Genomic DNA, 18920 nt, shown 5'->3' with positions numbered 1-18920 from the left:
CTGAGGATATGCACCAGAAATATCCACCTGTCTAAAACTGTGCTTTTCAATATGGAGGCCACTAGCCCATATGTGGCTATTTACATTTAACTTAATTAAAATTAAATGAAGTTAAAGATTCAGTTCCTTGGTTGCGCCAGCCACTGTTCAAGTGCTCAACAGCCTCTGTGGCTAGCGGCTACTATACCGAACGGAGCAGATACAGCACATTTTTGTTATTACAGAAAAATCTACTAGACATTGCTAGCCTAAATACAGTTGTATATGTGTTTGTTTTTAACTAAATGAGTAGATACCTAAGACTAGAGGTTAATTACATAATGACAGCAGGTGAAGAAAGAAATATGGTCGGTTAGCATAGACCTATTTGAAGTAGAAAACAAATGGTAGATCTACAAAAACAGATAAAATATTTGACTTATGAGTCACACTAATCCTTTGATTAAAAATGAATATTAAAATACTAAATTATCTTCTATCTACTGAAAGTTCATAATGCGCAAAACCATAAAAAACGGAATAAAGTAAAAACAAAGATATAACCCTTACTCTGTAACGTAACATTCCTAAGGAGACCGGACACACGGACAGACAGAGGTTATTCTTTCTGTGAGCATGTTTTCTCAGAGTATAAAGAGGGCGATACCAGGATTTTAGCCTCTGCCTGATAAACAACACTGTGGTCACTGGGGTTCACTGTAACTCATCTCTGCAAAATACCTGAGACTGAGCTTTTCGACACGGCAGGTGTGCAAGCTCTTACTGCAGCCCACAAGATTTAAAAATTACCCCCAATAACTGCAAACACCCAGAATCACTGTGACTGGGGAAATGACCTCATGAGTCTCTTTACCATTTCAAGGGTAACTTTATGAAGTGGTAAATATTATAGGGAATCCTCAAAGATTTTATTTGTGAAATATTCATTGAGTGCCTACTGATGTGAAAATTCTGTATGTGTCCATTAGAAAGAACACCTCACCTCAGAGGCCTCTGAAGTAAATGCCAGTGACTGGGGGTCTGTTTTCTCTTTCAGCTGAAGTGAATGTGGGCATATGTGGTACAAATTTAACAAGACTTACTGGGAGGCTTAGCTGGTTAAATGGATGAAATGCAAGATGATTTTTAGATTGGAGGAAGGTAATAGGTAGGAATGACATAGAAGCTTATTCTAGACTATAGAGGATAACACAGGAGACTCTTAGAAGGAAACTGTGAGCGTCAGTGTGGCTGACACAAAGGTAGCAGACAGGGAATACAGGTGACTGTGGGATGAGGCAGGAGACGGCACGCTGGAGCTAAGAGTTTAAGTTTGACTTTGACACTGAGGGTAATGGGATTAAGTCACTATTTTGACTTTATTGAAGTATATGGAGATATTTATATTTTTTTATGAAGGCTTTTTAATTGATTGTAAGAGGAGAGACTGAAAGTGAATAAACCATTGCAGCAGCTTAGAGTAAATTATTTCTGAGATAACTTAAACTGGACCACAGTTTAGGCCACAGAGATGGAGTGAATGCCAGGTGCATTAGCTATAGAAGTTTATAAGTAAGTGTGTAGGAAAGAGAGGGGCTATTAAATATTTTTTAAAACATAAAGCAATAATTAGAACTTTAAGTTTTAATGATATTGGAGCTACTATATATGAGTACTAACTTTGTGATGTTTTACATTTATTGATTTTTAAAATCATAAAACAATCAAATGCTTGTTGTAGGAATTCAAACAATGTGTAAGTAGAGTATATAAAATAAAAAGGAAGTTTTTGCTCTTCTCCATCTCCAATACCTCCTAATCCAGTCCATAGATGGAATCACTACCATTAAAGTTTGTATTTGTTTAAGATCTTTTGATACTTTTGTAAAATATGTATTATTAGTGTATATATAGGATCATAATAACCCCATTGGTCACCATATGCTCTTTTTACTTAACATTACATAATGGGTATCTTTTGAGTTTTCACCATGGCATGATAGGTTCATGATCCTGAGGGACAGTCTTTGGACAAATATTATCCTAGTGGAACCACAGCAGTAGCAGCTCATAAAACATAATTGTTCAACTGCCTTCTTGTAATTAAAGAATACATCATATTGCAGTTACCATCTGTAAATACAGCACTTAAGTTTTCTTTTTAAAGTATCATTTAATTAGATTCAAAAGACTAGCTAATCTGAGGTTAGACACAGTGCTCCTCAGTTTATTGTCCACACATGAATTTTCTTTAATATAATGCGACTTACGACACTTGTAAAGCTGCATTTATTTCCTTGAGTAGCTCGTTAGTCTTATTAAAATCTGCCCGCATGATATTTTTCTCTCTGAGGTGGTCTGCTGTCATGACATCCAGCTCTTTTTCAAGTCTCTTGTTTAAATCTTGTTCATGCAACCTGTTTAATTTATTTTTAGTTAAGAAAACGTTATTCTGAAGTCGAGCTTTCAAAACTTTCTATATTCTAACAGATTTGAAATGGTTTTAGGTATAATATACAGAAAATTAGTGGAAACAGCCTAAAGTAAAGTACTTACTTTGCTCTAATCTTCTAGCTTGGTAAAGTTGTCTCCTTTAATGCTTTTTAAAATAACATTTTTAAAAGATTTTAGTTAATTACATACAATTTCCAAAGTTAGTGAATGTATATACATCTTTCAAAATATAAACATTTCTTCTACATCCAAATTATAACATAGTCAACAAATAAAGTAAAAAGTGGTCCTCAATATCTTACTAGAAGGCTATCTAGTCATAAAAATAGGCATGTATTGCTAAATACCATTGCAACAGTCTTTCAGGTAACACTGCAAATTCCTTCTGTGGTGACTGAAGGCATACCTCATCTGTTGGTTGGATTCACTTCTTATTCTGAGAATTTCTTTTCCCTTAAGTTCCAATTCTTTGGTTAGGGCATTTATATTTTCATGAAGGTGCTGTACTTCCTTATCCAAGTCTGAGATGTGATGCTCTCTGTGCCTTACTTCATCTTGTAGATCTGTTATTCTACTTATGTGCTCCTTACTCTGAAAAATACAAATAGTTCTTAGAAGTTTTCTGCATATTTACTTTCTGTGTTTAAGGGAAAGAAAATGACATACTGGAATGTCAAACGTAAATCTGACATTGCTTCAAAAGCAAACTGCTGAAATAAGGGAACCTCGAGGCCTCCTCTATTTTCATAATCAATATACAAGAAGTGTTTATATGGATGCCACAGGGCCACAGGGGACCCAAAAGACCATATAAGCACATCTCCCTCATTTTACTGTTGAAGAAACCAATACCCAAGAGATGATTTGTCCAAGGATGATCTATAATCAATGGCAGAGCCGATATTAGAATACAGGGCTCTTAAGTATTCAATAAGTTACATGGTCTTGCAGTAAAATGCTGCTGCCATCGTCCTTTAATTTAAAAGGACCTGCATCTATGGAGGCCATCCCAGTATATACACATCCCATTGCTTAGAAGACTTTGTCTGCTTCATGCCGGTCTAGTAGTTATCCTGTCTGACAGATAAGCTCGCTTCCATTTTCCTACAAGTCACTGTTTTCTGCAAATTCTGCAGGCCTAGACATTGTCAATTTCAGCAGCAGCCTAGTTGGAGAGAATATAAGTTCCCTCCATGGTTATAAGGTGGCTCATTTAAAACTTTCTAGTAATGAAGAAAAATTTGAGCTGATCATTTAACGTATTTGAAGACTAACAAAGTGAAAGTCATAAGTAATAAACTAATAAACAGGGAATAGCCTTCATTGTACTATGACTAGAAATCCATTCATCCAGACATACATTCAGGATCACAAACCATCTAATTAAAGAAAGTACACTTGGCTAATGAGCAAAATTTAAAAAGTGTGAATAGTAGCTGTGCTAGTGATATGGACATATAAATTATCTTTTTTTCCTAAGGACCTGTTACTTCAATAGCTGTGCTATCTGATATGGCTGTTTAAATTAACTGAAATTAATTAAATAAATTAGTAAAATTTAATTAAAAATTCAGGTCCTTGGTCACACTAGACATATTTGGCTTGTGACTATCATAGTGGATAGCACAGATACAGAAGAGGTCCCTAATCATGGGAAGTTCTACTGGACAGACACTGCTGTTTTATAGTATTCTGTTTTCACTCTGTATTATTTACATTTCATTGTTCACTCAAGATGCAAATAAAATTCAAAATATTCAATTAAAAGGTCATAAAATAAACCATTATACTAAAGTTGAATTACCTAACTCCCTTTAAAAATAAAACTCTTTAATATAGATAGTAAGTAATTACTAGTGAAAATACTAGTTATTACAAAATAATTTTCAGAAAATTGTGAACATTCAAATCTATTCGCATTTATTTAAGACATCACAGAACAGGATGTTCTTTACCTGTCTTCTGCTGAGATCTATACTTCTCTCTAATTCCATTTTAGCAGCGGCCAATTCTTGATGATGATGATGCCGTAACACATCAATTTCAGCTGCATGTTGATGGTTTAGTTCTGAGCGTAAAGAAGCTGGAATCCAAGGAAAAAAAGATTTTGTGTATTTTTAAAATATTAGTATTTTAGATAAACATCATAAAAGAGTATTACTTTTTAAAATTAGGACACATATTCCCATTAAAATATCATAGGATTGTCTATGCCTCTTAAAATACTGCATACTATCATAAAATATAAATTTAGAGGTCATCTGGCTTTGAAGAGGGTAAGAAAATTTTCAGCTGCTCAAATGGATCAAGGTTTTCTATATATGTTTTCAGTTTGCAAGTAAGGTGCTAGTGGAGAGGAAATTTTTAACTCTTCTCACTCACTAGTAGAATAACACATTTTAGGGTTGAATGGTACTATAATGTATATTTAGGAGGCAACTTCCCACCCACGTAAGACTTCTTCCATGATATCCCTCAAAGATGTTAAGCACTGTCTGGTGATTGTTCTTAGTGATTTCGAAGTCATTATTTTTATCTGAATTTGAGGTTATTTCATACAATCCACACTTACTGAATGCCAGGTACTATACTATGGGAGAATAAAATACGACCCTGTTCTTATAATTGCACAGGCTAGAGGGAAGGGCATCAAGGAATTAGGTGGGATATCAGAGATGAACATTATAATGAAATACAGTGTTTCAGTTATAATGAAAGCAGGGCGGTGTAAGAACCCAGATTTCCTAGGAGAGGGAAACTGGGGATGCTATCAACAAAGGAATTGTCACAGTAACACAGTCTAAAAGACTGAGCTGGGGTTCTCCAAGTGGAGAAAGATAAAAGCATTCAGGAAGAAGGAGTAACATATGCAAAAGCAGAAAGAACCAGCTCTGTCAGACAAGCTATAAGAAGTTTGGTATGGCAGGCACCCACAGAGCAAGTGGTCATACTGGAAAGAAAACGGAGCCCAGCCTGAGAAAGTTTTAGTACAAAATGATTTTCACTCCATGTTTACATTCATGGTCCTCAAACTAAGATGTGTGTGGCAGTGTGCCTGAGGGACTTTTAGAGTACACATGATCATCTTCCAAAACATGAATTTTACATGAAGATTTTTGGAAAAGCCACTGTTTTTAATGTTAACACTGAATATATGAGTAAAATACAAGTTACAAATTTCAAAGCTGAAACATGAGACTTCAAAGAAATGCTGTGCTTGTAGCAAGTCAACTTAGGCTCCTCCCGAGACCCTCATGTAGAGCATAAATTCAGTTTCCCCTGCTGTTAAGGGCTGCTTCAGTGGAAAAATTGACAGGACCTGGTGAAGGATATGAGGAATCACTGAAGGATTTAAAGTGGGGAAGTCACATGGTGAGATTTGAGTCTTGCAAAAATTAACCCAACTGGGGCTTCCCTGGTGGCGCAGTGGTTGAGAGTCCGCCTGCCGATGCTGGGCCCGTGGGCCGTGGCCGCTGAGCCTGCGCATCCAGAGCCTGTGCTCCACGACAGGAGAGGCCGCAGCAGTGAGAGGCCCGTGTACCGCAAAAAAAAAAAAAAAAAATTAACCCAACTGGAGTTTGGAGAATGGACTGTGGGAAGGAAGATCAGCAAGAAGGTTGCGGTAATAATCCAGGTGAGAAATGATACAACCCTGAATTAAGGGTGGCGAAAGGATGAAAGCAGAGGAAATAGATACAGAGAATATTTAAGAGGAGGGAATAACACGACATGCAAGCAAAAGAAAAAAGGTTGAATGCATCTCCCAGATTCGTGGTTTTGGCAACTCAGTAAACAGTGATATCATAAATTCAAGTGGGAGGTATGGGAATGGAAATATATTTTAGACCTGAAGGAGATGGTGAGCTAATATTTTAAAACAGAGTGTGAGTTAGAATATCTAACAGTGTAATAAGCAGTAAATAATATAAATCTAATTCACAAGGAAAGCAGATTGGTCTAGAAATACATATTTGGAGTCACAAGCACAACAGATGGCCATTGAAGCCATAGATGTGTGTGTAGAAATAGAAACAATACAATTGGAAAAGAAGATACACAAATGGCAAAAGAGCACATGGAAGAATGTTCAACACCATTAGCCATTAGGGAAAAGCAAAGTAAAATTCACAATGAGATATCACTACACTCCTACCAGAATGGCTAAAATAACAAAATAATGACAATATCAAATGCTGGTGAGGATGTGAAGAAACTGGATCATTCATACATTGCTGGTGGGGATGTAAAATGGAATAATCACTCTGGAAAACAGTGGCAGTTTCTTAAAAAACTAAACACACCATTATCACATGACCCAGCAACTCAACTCCTGGGCATTTATCCCAAAGAAATAAAAACTTAAATTTGCACACAACTGAAAACACACAGATGTCCTTCAGTAGGTAAAGGACAACAAATATGGTAGGCCAATACCATGGAGTACTACTTAGCAATAAAAAGGGACAAACTATTGATACATGCAACAACCTGCATGAATCTCCAGAGAATTATGCTGAGTGAAAAAAGCCAATCTCAAAAGGCTACGTATCGTACAATTCCATTCACAACATTCTTAAAATGACAACATTATAGAAATGGAGACGAGATTAATGGTGGGCGCAGGGAGTGAAGTACATGTGGCTATAAACGGGCAGCAGGGATACCATGGTGATGGGAATGTTCTGTGTCTTGACAGTATCAATGTCAACACCCTGGCTGTGACATGCACTTTAGTTTTGAAAATGTTACCATGGAAGGAAACTGGGTAAGAAGTTCAGACGATCTCTCTGTGCTATTTCTTATAATCTCATGTGCATCTACAACTATCTCAAAATAAAAAGTTTAAGAAACCACAAGAAGTCTTTTGTCTACAAAGACAAATGTATTTAAATCATGTTTCAGTGGATACATGTTCCAACACTTCGCCCATTTTTACCTCTCCTCGGGAAGAGGAGAGGACTATAACGACTTGGCCTAGAACTCCCAGCAATAGTAGAGAAGATGAATTGGGTCAACTGGTTTTCCCTTTGAGGCCCCAAATATTCAGAACACTTTGGTCTTCTTTTCTCAATTCTTACTTGGAAAAGAGTGTGCCACTGAGGTGTGACAAAAGACGTCAAAAACACTAGGAGAATTTGGAAAAAAACACAAACAGAAGGAAAATGAGATGACAGGAATAAAAAGTCATTGAATGACACTAAAAAACAAACAAAAAATCCTTTAAATACATACTCAGTTTTTCTTCCAAACTCAATTGATCTCCTATAAAAACTATAGTGATTTTAATACCTCAAAGATAAAAGTCCATTTAATAAAAATTCTGGAAAATATCCAAAGAGTCAGACCTAGACATGACTTTTCTCATTAAAACAAAATCCTTAAAAAAACCCAATATGATGATCTAGTCTAAAGACATGCGGCTCCATCCTTATCTATTCCCTTCAGTCACTGGATAGTGGGAAACCTGAATGTTCTGACTCCGTTTAGTCCCTTAATGACAAATGGAAGCACCATTGGGTGTTGCTTACACAGCCAGAGTATGGAGAACGTTGAGAGGACCTCAATTTACTGGTTGTGTTCTATCCATTCTACTCTGCCATACTTGCTCCTTCACCCAGTAGCTTCAAATAAAATATGAACAACACTTAGATGTTCATTTTGATGTTTCAAAAATTAAGAATAAAACTTTGTGATTTCTTGTTGAATTTTAAGTTAGAAGGATGTAAAAATAAATATGACAGGATTATAATCTTTTCAAAATACCAAGCATAGCCTTTCCTTCATCTTCTAATTCAAACCGAAGCGTCTGAAGTTCCTGTTCCATTTCTGTCCGGAAGCCCTCCATTGACTCTCTGTGTGCATCTTTTAATGACTGGAGCTCTGCAGAATGTTTCTGTTGTAAGTGATTTTCAAGAGCCTAGAATGAGAGAAACATATTCAAATTATTATGCTAGAATATAGGGAAGGAAATGGAAACAAAATAGAAAAATTACTAAAACTCAGTTATTATTCGAGGAAAACAAGTCTTTTTAATTCATTTTCATGAATATTAGATATAAATGATCATCATTAGAAAATAAATTAGTAGGTTCACTTCAGTAGAATAATCATCATGAAATCAGGTTGAGTCAATATACAGTGTTCGAATTGGGATACAGACCCTTTACCGAAGGCAGTTTTCAAATAAAGCTGTTTTCTGAAGCTGCTAAGGGACATAAACCACCTAAAATGAATGAATAATTCCTCTGTGTGCAGACTTAGACTTAGGAAAGAGGTGGGGGAGGGCAGATCAGAAAAGATCTTCTGATCAGGAAAAGAGAGATGAGGGCTTTTCCTACTCCAACCTTAACAAAATTTTTGTAGCGATTTTCTGTAGTCATTCTTTGCTCCTGCATTTGTGAACAGAAGCAAAAGCTAGAGGAGGCAGCTGGAAAAGTGAACTAAAGCCCTTCATATGATTAATTTTAAAAGCCTAGCCAGAGAGAACACACTACACGTGGCCAAGACGAAGAGAAGATATATGGCCACAAGAGAAAAAAAACAGAGCTCAGGGTACTTCAAGTTTAGAGTGAACTGTAGCACTCAGCCAGGAAGGGTTTTCCTTACTATAATCTATAACATGAAAGGTTTCTGAGAAAGATACCACATTCTAACTAAGGCTGTGTTTCTTCAACCACTACTCTAAAATGCTGCTTTTAAAAATTATTTGACTACTTATGTCCTTTCTGAAACGTACAGCGTAAGTTCCTTTGGATACAGGTAAAAATAAAGGACTTCTCGTAGAGACAACATGACGCAGGTAAGCTTGGCTACCTAATGACAGACAATAAAACTGCCAGTTCCGATTTCTTTTGAAAAATGATTACAATTTTGAAAAGACTGAATGTGTAAAATTAAAGCACTGATGTGAAAGCTTACAAGTTATCACAGTTCACAAATGGAATCCAATGAATAGATTATTTAGTTAATGCGAACAGGTCGAATTTTTAACCAAAGGAACTTCCTTGATTTTCTGGACAAGATCAATAGACTACAACTTATTGTACAGGCAAATGAGTTGTTTTTAAAAGAATATGACTTTTTTGTTTTAACAATCTTTAAATAACATACCATTTCTTAAAATAGTATCTATACCCAAATAATAACTGTAATAACTATACATGGTGAAAATTAGTAACACTTTTTCTATCAAATCTTTATCTTTATCCATAAGGTCCCTAGAAGAAATTGAAAAATACAGTGTTAAGAAGTGAACTAAACCAAAATTAATCACACTAAGGCTATGTCAAACTAACATTTTAACACAGAACTAAATAATGGATATGGGGCAATTCTGGCATATAATTAAACAAATAATGTATCTTTTTAAGTATTTTTTTTAGTGATTTATTTGTATCACTACTTTTCATATAGCTGTTAGGGCTGTATATAGGGAACTATACTATTCTAAAATGTCTCCCATTTCGATTCATTGTGACTTCTGTGCATAAGAAAAAGTATGAGGGACAAAAATGTGAGATTAAAAAATATAAATTCCTTGGGTACATGTGTCTTTTGTAGATCCAGACTGAAAGAGAAAAATTAAAAATTTGATGAAAGACTATTGTAAGTTCAAGATAGTATTAAGTGATTACAGTGGTTACAACTAAATTTATTTCATCACTGTTAACATATGACAAGCCAGACGGTATATTAGTTTCATCATGAACTTGGCAATATCATGGGAAACAGAAATAAAATTTGTCTGCTATAGGGTATAATTAGTGTCTGTGTTTAATTACTGTGACCCCCTACAAGAAGTCATAGCCTAGAAAACACAAATAAAGCAATATATAATTTTTTGGAGCAAAAAATGAACTCTTTAAAATTAGAAGGCTAACAATTATTAGGCTGTTGATTACATTTGAACTTATGTCACTTTAAACTTACTCTTTGTTCCTTTTCCTTTTCTTCTTCCATAGTTTGAAATGCAAGGACATGTGCTTCTTGTAAAGATTTATGTCTTTGTTGATGCTGTTCCTCTAATTCTTCAAGCTCTTGTGTAAGTCGTTGTCGTTCTTGTGTAAACTGGACTTGCAGTTGCTGCAAAGAGGTCTGAGACTGGGAAAGCTGCATCTCCAGATTGTGTTTCAGCAAGGAAATCTATGCCACAGAATGGTACACAAAGAAGAATAAATACAAGGCATGTTTCACATATTGCCTATCTAAGGAAAAAAACATTTCAGAGATACTAACAAGAGCAAAATAATTGCCTTAACAAAATGTCCACTTAAAATGTTTTATAATATATCACAGATAACTAATCTTTAGGTATTACCACTTTTATTGTTTTCAGTGATTATCCTAAAAATAGACTGTTTTAGTGGTATTAAGCTTGTAGACTCTCTAAAGAACACTGCAGCCCACATTTTAAAAATACAACAAATACCTGTGCTGCACTGCAACAAAAATTCATGATGTGAAACAAAAACAAAGATGCTAACGTATTTACTAGGTTATGGTCACTTTACGGAATCACACTATCTAGTATAAGAAGTTAAACTGCTTATTTTTGAGGCAGCAAAGTTGAGTAGTTAGGACTGTGGGCTCTGAGTTAAAATAGTAGCTCTGCCACTTGTCACTGTCAATACCTCACCAGGCTGTGTCAGAGGGGAGAGGGTTACTACACACAGTTCACTCAGAATGGCCCCTGCAACGTAGTAAGTGCTCAATGAAAGCTAGCTAAGATTATTTGAGGATTAAAAAACTACACTTTAAAAGATTTATTAGTTTATAATTTAGAATTCTTATATTAAAAAAGGTTTTTATTTTTGAATTTTGATTTAATTCAAAGGATTTCAAACTTTCAAGCTTTTTAAAAATCACAAACCCCTCACAATCCTCCAGTTACAGCCTTCTAATAATGACAGGTGCTTTTCATTCACTATGGAAAACTGATTTGTCCCTCCTTTTGAAAACAGACAAATCACCCTTAATATGTCCACATTGCTTCTATGTGTTTTAAAATACTTAAATTTAAGTCCATTTTAAAGACTAAAAGCACAAAATACATGCATCTGTATGTGTGTGTGTGTGTGTGTTCATTTACACATTTGTTGAAACCAAATTTTTATTTGATTTATTTCTCTTCTAATATACAGGAAACTATAAACTTGAAACTAGATAACTCAATCATATTCTAGATGTCTGAGGCTAAGGGGAACTTAAGGGAACCAGATAAAAAGGTGTCAAATGTGTTCCATTAAATAACTTAAGATACTGTGTTTATACACAAGTAAAACCGTTTCTGTGGCCAAGAAAGCTAATGGAAAGAGAGAACTTTAAAGTGAGTTTTTGTAAATGAGAAAAGACTTTCTTTCGATTGATGGAAGGCAGATATAGTCTGCCTCACATGTCTCACCAAGGAAGGTACCTGGGAAAGAAAGATAAAGGGTGGAGAATCACCAGAGATGCAAAATAAGAAAGAAAAGAAAGAAGGAACTGGAAGACAGGAGAGGTCAGAGGTCAGCGGCTGGAAACAGTTACAGACTGTAGTGAGCTTAGGGTGGATAACAGCTGTCTGGAAGGGTTTTGAGCAAAGTTATACATCAGGATTAGTTGTAAAGGTTAGCACGTGCCTTTGTGTAAAGGGTCAAGCACCGGTGAGAAATGATACAACTGACATATGTTCAATCTGGTTTTTTTTGTGGTATGTGGGCCTCTCACTGTTGTGGCCTCTCCCATTGCGGAGCACAGGCTCCGGATGCGCAGGCTCAGCGGCCATGGCTCACGGGCCCAGCCGCTCCGCGGCATGTGGCATCTTCCCGGACTGGGGCACGAACCTGTGTCCCCTGCATCGGCAGGCGGACTCTCAACCACTGCGCCACCAGGGAAGCCCTGTTCAGTCTGTTTTAACGTATTTCCAAAGAAGTAAGTTTACCTATTGAAAGTTATATGAATTCTACTTATTAATTTCTACATAAGCCTAAGATTTCAGAGGTTATTTCATACGTTTGGAGTCACTGGCGAACTGCAACACTCTGACCCCAGGCAATGCAACTCCCTACACCTCTAAATGGCAGTGGCACTCCTGATTTACAGCTCAAATAAACCCTGCAAGTGTGAAAACTGCAGGAGAAAGCAACAGCTAAGCCTTATTTGTGGAGAAGGAGGACCAAAACAAATTATACTATGTGATTTCTTACCATTTTATGCAAAGAAAATCAGGCTGAAATGAATATTAAACACAATCCAGAAAGAAAAAACAAATCATAAAAGGGTAAAAGACAATAAAAATGTTTGTGAACCCTGATGTGTAAAGTGACAGAGCCATTTTCTTCCCAGCTAGGTGGTTCTTGAAATAGAGAAGGCACCTAGCCACTCTCTTCCCAAGCTCAACCCTAGTCCCAGACCCAGCACAGGGACCCACATGACTACCTTGTCTCTGGTGACAACTTGTTAGAACACATATGAGAACATTAGGAAAAGACTACTGTTACATGTAGAATAATGACTCATATTGTCAAAGCTGTTATCTGGCCACTGGCCACGTGAGGACTAATCTACCCAGTGAATGAACTGCTCACCAGGCCATCTGGCCTAGTACGCATCTGCCTCCACTCAAAGAAAACGGGCATGATTTTCTGATGTGTACACAGGCACTATATGGGCTAGCAGTGGCCCTGGATTCTGTCCTCCAATGAAGTGTGCACTCAGGTTAATAAGAAGCCCATCAGTTCACAGCAGTGTAGCTTATTTTCTGAAATACCTACTTCAAAAGTTCACTGTGTCAAAAAGAGCTCCCACATGTTAATTTGACTATAATTTGACTCACACTTGAACCATTTAAGGATGAAATTTATCAAGAATTATAACACATTATGAAGTACCACAGTAATATAACAGTTATACATTTAAAATCTAAGCACACTTTCCAACCTCTCAAGCTTAAATAAAATACACTTAAATATTTTATATCATAATAGACTTTACCTTGAAAGAACTCCAAAGTAATATTTTTCATTTTAGGATATATGATTAATCTTTATTAGCTATACTCAAGAAAACATAAAGTATATGCAAAAAGACATTATCATGCAATTTAGTGTTCAAGTATACTTAGTTTATATATTTTATATTCTTAATTTTGAAAGCACACCAAAATAATATTAAGGCTATCTAAAAATCTTTGGATTCATGCTCAAGACAGTAACATGAATTATAAAAGCAGGAAGCCTTTATCATGCAATGCAGCATCAAAACTTACTTATTTTGTTCTTTTTACAAATTAATAAATTAGTAGATTGCATCATATTGTCAGCCTTTATTCAGCATGAAAATTACATGGCACTTTAAAGACAGAAATGAGCAAAGCAACATAAAATGAACTAATGTTTTATAGCTATAACTTAAAACAGCAGAGTTTAGTCTACGGAAATACAAATAATATAAAATTTCATTAATTCAAAATAAAAGAGAATGGTAGATTTTGCATTAAATACTTTTGGTAACCTTGATCAATACTTTTATTACAGTATTATAGAAAGGCACGTGTTGAATAAATGAGAAGTAGTAGTTACTTCAAATTATATTTTCAAATTATGAAGCATATGGTACTAGTTTCTACACATTTGTTATAATTTTAAATCTTAAGGCTTTTTATTTTGCTGATCTTAAATAAACCAAAGAGAATATTTATTTCAGTAAAAATTTTAATCCTAATTAAAAAATTCTAACCACAGCAGTTTAGATATGAATTATATAATATATTCTACTGATCAAGGAGGTACCAGATACTTTCAAACAATTTTAAAAGCCAAACTTTGCTGATAGTGATTGCTACCTTCTGATCTCTACCATTTAAAATACTATCTTTTTGAAAATAAAGTGTTGTAAAAATTTCAAAAAGACAAAACTAAAAACATGTGGATACATTTTTCTGAAGAAGGGAAAGCTTTACCTACTTCCTACAAGGCAGTTTCACAAAGATTCTGTACCTCTACAACGGTGCCTGCAGAAATCCCTCAAAATAGAAACTGAAACGTCAAATCTGAGGTACTGGATATGATAGGATGTCAACATGAGATATGTCATTAATTATGTACATCCTACGTTTCTGATGCACTGTTGGGTTTTTTTCCCCCCTTTAAAAAAAATCACTCTTATTACAGAAATGAAAGAATACAGAAAGTATACAAATAGTTTATCCTCGAAACAAAGCATTTCTTGAGATAGTAAATGTAATCTGTGGTTCTCAAACCTGGCTGTATATCAGAATTATCTCTGTAGATGTTAATAAATGTACTTGCCCAGGCCCTGATCCCTGGATATTCTGATTAAATAGGTCTGGAATTGAGCCCAGGCTACCTAATATATTTTTATTCCTAACTAACAAAGTAATAAGTGTTCATTGTGAAAAATAATTTTTTTAAATAAAGTAGTTTATAAAATGAAAGTGAAAGTCTCCTTCCTTCCCTTTTCCTTGCCAAATTCCAATCCCTAAGGGTAACCAGTTTTACCACTTTGTTATCTCCCCAGACTCTTACGACTTATTTCTCTTTTGATATAATTTCCTGTTTTGCTTTTTTTTTTTTTACTACATTGTGTGTAAACGGGTGGATGCTTTCCACCATGTAGAGAGTACAGCTGCCATGACATGACAAAATATTGGCTATGTCTTACACACAAAAGTTACTTGGGGTCCCCAGGGCACACCTCAAGAGACCAGTGCTTAATGTCCAAGGTAGCTGGAACAGAGACCCATGGGGCTGCTGATTGGGACAGACATTCCGTATGTCTTACACAGAGAAAGAAACACTACTTCATTTGTGAAACCATGAGGGAGGGTGTCCCGACCTGCAGGTGTTGCTATGTGATGGAGTGGCTTTTCAAACACTCAAGTCTATGTAGCTCCCTTCAAGATGAGTATACTCATGGATTTACTCAATGACGGTCAATGATTTCTCCATTAGGGAGGCCAACAAGTTTGGTTTTAGAGGTTTGTTTTTCCTTGCACGGTGACACTTCTAGGGTACATAACCCATGACATGTAGGCATGCCCCATTCTTTCCAATGACTACATATAATGAGAATGGCAGGCACTGTTTCTTGCCTCCCCAGGTGCCCATCTCCCCCTTTTCCTTTCTTCCCAGTTAGCTGAACTCTTGAGTTTGTTCACGGACTAAATGGAAATCCCTATCTTCAAGGTGGTACGCCCCTCTCCCAGCACCAAGGAGTGAATTGTGACTGGGATAAGAAAGTCACGGTAATCTAACTCTAAGGTCATATCACTCTGTTTTAGTTAATAAGCTCAAAGGAAGTATGTGGGGAACTTGGGGGGGGAGGGGAAAGACTTTATTTCCTGATAAAAGTAAAAAATGCTTAAGGAGAGTCTCTTGCATTAGCACAGTTGTTCAAGAACATGACAGCTGGAGCTGTAGCAGCCATGTTGCAACTATGACATGACAAATTTGAGGTCCAAAAGTTAACACATTGAGCATGGCAAAGCAGAAGTACAGAAAGTACCTGAGCACTTAATTATCTTGACAGCTTGAGCCACTGTCACCTGGGTATTCTGCTGCTTATAGCCAAATGTATCCTAATAGACATCATTCCAAAGTATAAATACACTATAATTACTTTAATTCTTACTGATGGAAATTCAGATCATCTCATCTGGTTTTGCTATTATAAACACTGCACCAAACCCCCCCCCCAAAAAACCACAAATGGTCTAAATGCACACACATATGAGTCTATCAGAAAGCTGTACATAACTCTCTTTTAGTTTCATAGATGACTTTAACGCACAGTCAAGAACCACTGCCCCAGAATTCATAAAATGAAAGACTCTGGCTGGTTCTCTAATGATAATCTTAAAGCAATGTCTAGAGAAGTCTTTGAAGCCCTGGCCTTTTACTTGTCCTCTGTTCTCCGTTCATTTTATGAGATCAAGGAGGAGAACAAAATATTCTCCTCAAGTAGTATTACCTATGGTTTTTTCTTCCTGTAGTTTTGATCAATTTATCAAGATATTGGCGAACTGTTTATCTTGTGCTTCTGTGTGTTTTTGAAGAAGGCTGTTCCATAAATCATGATTTTTCAAAAATGATTTGCTTTTTAGGGTAGAGGTTTTGTGTGAGAGGGTTCATTCATTTTTGTGAAAACAAGAAAATTTGTAAGAAAAAGCAATTTGAAAAATAGGATGTGTAAATATAATTTCGCTTTTCAGTAAGTTATAGGTATGGAGTTGTGTTGAGCCAGAACACTTACTAATTTTGACAAGAAAGGCCAACACAAATTACTCCAAAGTCTAAACCACGTGATATTAATATTCAGTGCAATACTTTCAAATATATGAAGCAATATTAAAAACTGCTACCACAGGCTTAGTAGAGGACAGTAAGGCTAATTTACTACGTCAACAACTTACATAAATGCTCATGTAAAATGTCTGAAGGTGTCTGAATATTTTAATTCTTTCTATGCTTTTTCCTTTTTTAACCTCTAATTTGCTATTTTTGGAGAGTCTAGCTAAGAAAAGTAAACTTAAGCTTCTGGAATTATGACCATCCTGAAAAATTCTGAATTGTTCATAATTTTTTTGGTATTTTCTAAGACCTATAAACTGAGTTGATTAAGAACCACAGTAATGCCTAATTAATGTCCTCAAGATATTTCTGGAATATGTTTCTAATTATCCTCTCATTCTTAGTTGAAAAAAATTATAAAGCTTTTATAAAGAACAGAGGAATCAACAATCACTTGTTTTTTTAGAACAAGACAGCATATAGTGGGAAACTTCTTCCATGGAAGGCTGGCTGAGGACGGTGTGTGGAGCGGGTGGGTAGATCTCACCCTGCTGAATGACACTGACAAGGTCACATCTTGTTCGGTTGATGACTGAGTGATGAGTTCATCCTCAATGACTACGATGTTACAAAAGAGAATTAATGAATGGGGATGTCAGTGTGTTACAAACCCCTTTTACTTATTTTGTAGGAGATGAGTCAACGCATTCTCATTTCAATTACTAATAGATTCAACTTCAGTAAGGCGGTTTTTATTTTAATGAACACCTTTTCATTTATAACTATTTAGGAAGAAGTGACTATGTCGTTGCAAGTATTCTGAATTACAATTCAACTAATTTTTGACAATACTCATATCTTATTTGGGTTTGTATTTCTATCCCAATTAGCACATATGTCAAAAAGTCTGGATTAATATAGCAATCATGCCCAAATTCTTACTATGTTCTATGTGACTGTTTAAAAAAATTTCTAAATGTAGCCTTATTTCAACAACATTGAGATAAATATCTTTATTGCTTACTTTAAAATATATTAAAGAAGCTGGCTTTAAATGTATTCATGTATTTCTAATTTGTACATAGACAGTAAAGTTGAATCTAAAGAGTAGATAAAATTTTTCCTGCACAGTAGAAAGAAATTAGAAAGGTATGAGAACATAAGTTTTGAAGTTATCAAAATTTCACAGGCTATCTCTAGACTCAAGACCTGGTTCCTCTAGGTCAGGAATTGGCACATTACAGTCTGTTTCTGTAGATTAACGGATTCATTCACATATTGCCTGTGGCTGCTTTCACACAGTAGCAGAATCCCGTAGCTGCCACAGAAGCTGCATGACCCACAGAGCCAGAAATATTTACCGTCTGGCCCTTGGCAGAAGAGGCTGGCTGACCTCTGCCCTAGGATAGCAAGAAAAATATTTAAAGATGCTTACTTAGCTCTCTGTTAACTTATTTTAAAAAAACAGGTTGGGTACGGGTTTGATGTGAAAATAAATCTCATTTTCTCTCTTCACGTGTAAAGAAAAAAAATTTTAATGTGTTTAAATGGAATATAACTTTGAAGCTTAATTTCTGCACATTTTAGTGTACATAAGTAGAAGAATAGCTTTGCCAATTCTTAGGAAAGGGATTTACTCCATTTGCTTTAAATCTTTTAGTAATTTTAAAATGTAAAATATGTTCTAAATCTATGAACCTGCACAACTATCTAACACTCTATCTAAGAAGTCAATTGCTGCTACTTTTTCAAAAAATAAACTAGTTTAACAAAAGAAGAAATACATTTATTTCCATTTTTATGAGAGGCAACAACTTAATAGTTTTTCAAAAATATTACTATATCTTTCAAAGTAAACATTAAAATAATGAAGTTTACGTGTGAGAGGTAAAATCTTGCTTGGCTTTAAAATAAAATACATGCTTATCAATACAATGTGGTAGATGTATGCACATACACAGATGCATGCCTGAAAGTTAGAAGCTTTTGTTACCCATATACAAAACATATCTTACCGAATGCCAAAAAGTGTATTTTTTAAAATCATAAGTTAAAGCTTTAAAGCGGTGATGATGTTTATGCAAAACCAAAAGTGCAACATGCCCTTATGTACAAATTGTAAGTGCCGCTCACTTACATTGTTGATAGATTTATGCAAAGCTTCACCCAGAGAGTGCCTCTATGAAAAAGATCACAGGA

The 18920-nt window shown here is 35.5% G+C and overlaps 1 protein-coding gene across 3 annotated transcripts in view; it reads right to left on the bottom strand.

Annotated features, from left to right (window-relative positions):
• Positions 1–18920, bottom strand: part of FAM184A (family with sequence similarity 184 member A) — a 120269-nt gene that overhangs the window by 10793 nt on the left and 90556 nt on the right. For 2 of the 3 annotated variants that reach the window (XM_060167577.1, XM_060167578.1), the window contains exons 9-12: positions 10363–10575; positions 8197–8350; positions 4389–4516; positions 2840–3024 (exon numbers count right to left, since the gene is read on the bottom strand). In XM_060167577.1, the coding sequence (XP_060023560.1) occupies positions 2840–3024; positions 4389–4516; positions 8197–8350; positions 10363–10575 (680 nt within the window). Of the gene's footprint in view, positions 1–2249; positions 2397–2839; positions 3025–4388; positions 4517–8196; positions 8351–10362; positions 10576–18920 lie in introns of all 3 variants that reach the window. The other variant, XM_060167576.1, reaches the window with a different exon arrangement.

This window comes from Lagenorhynchus albirostris, chromosome 12 (assembly GCF_949774975.1).
Source record: "Lagenorhynchus albirostris chromosome 12, mLagAlb1.1, whole genome shotgun sequence".
Lineage (NCBI taxonomy): Eukaryota > Metazoa > Chordata > Mammalia > Artiodactyla > Delphinidae > Lagenorhynchus > Lagenorhynchus albirostris.
Note: the sequence above shows the minus strand (reverse complement) of the source record. Positions and strands in the feature narration are given on the sequence as shown.